The sequence below is a fragment of the Mus pahari genome, chromosome 17, assembly GCF_900095145.1.
Source record: "Mus pahari chromosome 17, PAHARI_EIJ_v1.1, whole genome shotgun sequence".
NCBI lineage: Eukaryota > Metazoa > Chordata > Mammalia > Rodentia > Muridae > Mus > Mus pahari.
The window spans coordinates 44,365,921-44,369,368 of NC_034606.1; the positions used below are offsets into that span (position 1 = coordinate 44,365,921).

General features: G+C 52.0%; 1 protein-coding gene across 3 annotated transcripts in view; it reads left to right on the plus strand.

The window, feature by feature from the left end:
- Positions 1 to 258: 258 nt before the first annotated feature.
- Pick1 (protein interacting with PRKCA 1) overlaps positions 259 to 3,448 on the plus strand; it is a 19,461-nt gene continuing 16,271 nt past the window's right edge. Inside the window, exons 1-3 of one of the 3 annotated variants that reach the window (XM_021216455.1) lie at positions 259 to 512; positions 835 to 938; positions 1,780 to 1,891. In XM_021216455.1, the coding sequence (XP_021072114.1) occupies positions 898 to 938; positions 1,780 to 1,891 (153 nt within the window). In that variant the 5' untranslated portion in view covers positions 259 to 512; positions 835 to 897. Of the gene's footprint in view, positions 663 to 834; positions 939 to 1,779; positions 1,892 to 3,448 lie in introns of all 3 variants that reach the window. The other 2 variants (XM_021216453.2, XM_029548179.1) reach the window with 2 other exon arrangements.

The following is a 3,448-nucleotide window of genomic DNA, read 5'->3' on the forward strand; positions in this document are numbered from 1 at the left end:
TCTCTCAGAATCTTAATTTCTTTCTTTGTGAGGCTGGGATTTAGCGGGAACCTTCCAGCACTAACGCTTTGTCGTGGAGGAGACACAGGCTTTCCTTAGGAAGTGGTACTGAAAATGTGAAGGCAGAGGTCTTGAGCTTTGCAGTTCACTGAACTTCGCTGGCCCCAGGATGCTCCCGTTGCCCCGGCAACCGCGCGGCCTAAGTGGTCCCCAGAGTGCCGCTAGGGAAACTGGGAAGAGCTCTGTCCTCCCCAAGATGGCGGAGCGGCCAAGGGCGGGGTCCGGGGCCGCCGGCATGTCTAGACCTTTTCTACCTTTTCTTTTCTTTTTTCCACACTAACGGCGAACTTCCACCAACACACTTGTTCTTTTTCCTGGTTCAGAGCGTCCGGGAGCGGAGACAGAAGGGTTGCCTGCGGGGATTGGGGCAAAGACCCCAGGGGAGAGGCGGGACTTCCGCGTCCAACCGGAAGTGACGCGACAGTCGCGGTCGCCGCCAGGTGGAACGGCAGGTGGGTTCAGGTGCCAGCCTGGCCCGGGCCTGGCAGCGGGACCCACTCTCTCGGTGAGCGACTGAAGCGGCTCCCAAGGCTCTGGAGACCGTGGGGCGGGCTCCAGAATCCGAGCCCGTCGCCCTGGCCTGGGGTCCTCCCCTGTACCAAGTAAGAATCACCGACCCCCAGCTCTCCGCGCGCCCTTCCCGCCTGAGGCTCCCCGCCCCGGGCCGGAGGGGAGGGCCAGAGGCCCGCTGTCCGCGTGGGCGAGAGGTGGCAGCCCGGGGTTGGCATCTGGGCACTTCAGCTCCCTGAAGCCCTGTGTTCTTTTCTCCGTCAGACCCAGTTTCCTATTCCCCTCCCGAGCTGGGCCGTTCGCCAGTCGGCCCCAACTCTCGGAACCATGTTTGCAGACTTAGACTATGACATCGAGGAGGATAAATTGTGAGTATACGCTTCCCCAAGACCCGAGAGCTGAGGACCCAGGTCCTTCGTGTCCTTGGGTGTCCTAGCTCCACACACTTTCTCTTCTCGGTGTACGGAGAGTAGAAATGGGCCCAGACATGCCAGTAGTAGATAACTTTGGAGGGAATTGTGACAGGTTGACAGATAAACATGATTGGGGCCATGAGAACCCTGGAGGCATGGTCCAGGTACTGCTAGGGGTTGCTGGGAAGGCGACAGAGCCAGGTTGCAAAGGCTAGATGGGAATATCACAAACAGACCTTCCTCCCCCACACAGATGATTAGTAAAGTAGACTTTCAAAAACCATATTTGTCTGACCGTTAGAGTGGGCAGATCTCATGGCCTGGTGTGCCATGAGCCCTTAAGATGTGAGCAGCCATTGCTTGTTAGGAAATTGGCCTTCAGTAAAAATTGGCTTCAGCCTGACACCTGAGCCTATCCACGGGACAGCCTAAGTTGCCTTGTGAATGAATGCCTGTGTCTGAGCAGGAAGATGACTGGAAGTTAGTTGAGTAACTCTCATCTAAAGGAAGGGCATTGCCATGCCCTGCAAGAACCCGAGAAGGGCTACAAGGATGGAGCTTGCCTGAATCTTCGAGTTTCCGTGGAGTTAAAGTCCCATTGCAGATTTTTGGCAGCCCTGGGCTCTGACCCTCCAGCTGCGTCTCTCTTGAACGTGTTCTGGTACAGATCACTCTTTCTGGAGGGGAAAGGAAGATGCTGCTTTGTGTAGGTTGTTGGAGCTTTTCTGGACACGGGAGCCTGCCCCTTCCAGTCCATCTTTCACCAGAATCCACTGTCACCTGTTTCTCTGCCCAGAGGAATCCCCACTGTGCCTGGGAAGGTCACCCTACAGAAGGATGCTCAGAACCTGATTGGGATCAGCATCGGAGGAGGGGCCCAATACTGTCCTTGTCTCTATATCGTCCAGGTATGAGACACAGGTGGGCGGTCGGGTCAGGGTCTTGGGTGGAGTGTTTCACCTCCCTTCTTGGGTATGACGGAAAGAGGTTCCTTTCTCCACTCTGAAAAAAAAAAAACTAGCTTCAAAGGCTGGGAGATGGTTCTGTCAGTAGAGTGCTTGCCACACAAGCTTAAGTAGCAGAGTTCAAGTCCAGGCACCTGCGTAAAACACTGATGAGATGTGTGTTCTTGTAACCATAGTACAGGAGAGGTGGACACAAGTGGCTCTAGGCCACCTAACTTAGTAGGTGAGTCTCAGGTTACAAAGACTTTGTGTACACACCCCTGCCAACAGGTGGTTAGTGCCTGAGGGGTGGAAGGAAAGAGAGACTGACCTGCACACATATGTCCATGCATGCATCCATCCATACATGTATGGATGGATGCATGCATAAATAGACACAGACATACACCTGCATTTGCCAACAGACAAAGGTCAATCTTTAAAATTTCGTGATTGTATTTGCATATGTGTGTTTGATGTCTGTATATGTGAGTGTGGGTTCACTCATGCCAATCATGCACTGGTCAGAGGACAACCCTCAAGAGTCAGTTTTCTGCTGTGAGATCCCATGTTTGAAATGAGGCCACTGGGCTTGCCTGGGAGATACTACACACACACACACACACACACACACACACACACACACCCCTCCCGCCTTACCAGTATGTGTGCTGCCATGCTTAACCCAGGATTTTCTTCTCAGTATCACCTCCTGTTACTTTCTTTGTTATTTCCTGCTATTTGCCCTTGTGTTATTTTGTTTTCTCAGACTTTTGTTGTCTGTCCTCAGTCTAGCCCCTTGGGACCTCTGCTCTCCATTCCTCTTCTCCAGGGAGACCTCCTTTGTCTTTCTCGTCAATGTTGTTCCCTTATTCCTCAAAGTTAACACAATCTCAAGTTCCGACTGAGACCCTGTGGCAGTCCCCTATACCTAGAAATAGTACTAGGTTTGGAAATAAATTTCAATTAGAAATGTTGGAATTGCTTCTATTTTAGAGCATGTGTTGATGCTTTGCTGGCAGGGGTGTCTGTACACTATATACATGCCTAGGGCCCATGGGGGTTAGAAGAGGGCATCAGATCCCCTGAACCTGAAGTGACAGATGGTTTGAGCCACCACATGGGTGCCGGGGACTAAACGCAGATCTTCTGCAAGAATAGGAAGTACTCTTAACCGCCGAGTCATCGTTCTACTCCTAATTTTAATTCCTTAAAAAAATAAAGATTTTAAGGCTGGGTTTGGTGTTGCACCCCTTTAATCCCAGCACTTGGGAGGCAGAGGCAGGCAGATTGCAAGTTCAAGACCATCTTGGTCTTCGTAGTGAATTATAGGACAGCCGGGGCTATGTAGAGAGACCCTGTTTCAAAAAAAATCAACTAATGCTGGGCGTGGTGGCGCATGCTTTTAATCCCTGCCTCTGGAGGCAGAGGCAGGCAGATTTCTGAGTTCGAGGCCAGCCTGGTCTACAAGGTGAGTTCCAGGACAGCCAGGGCTACACAGAGAAACCCTGTCTTGAAAAA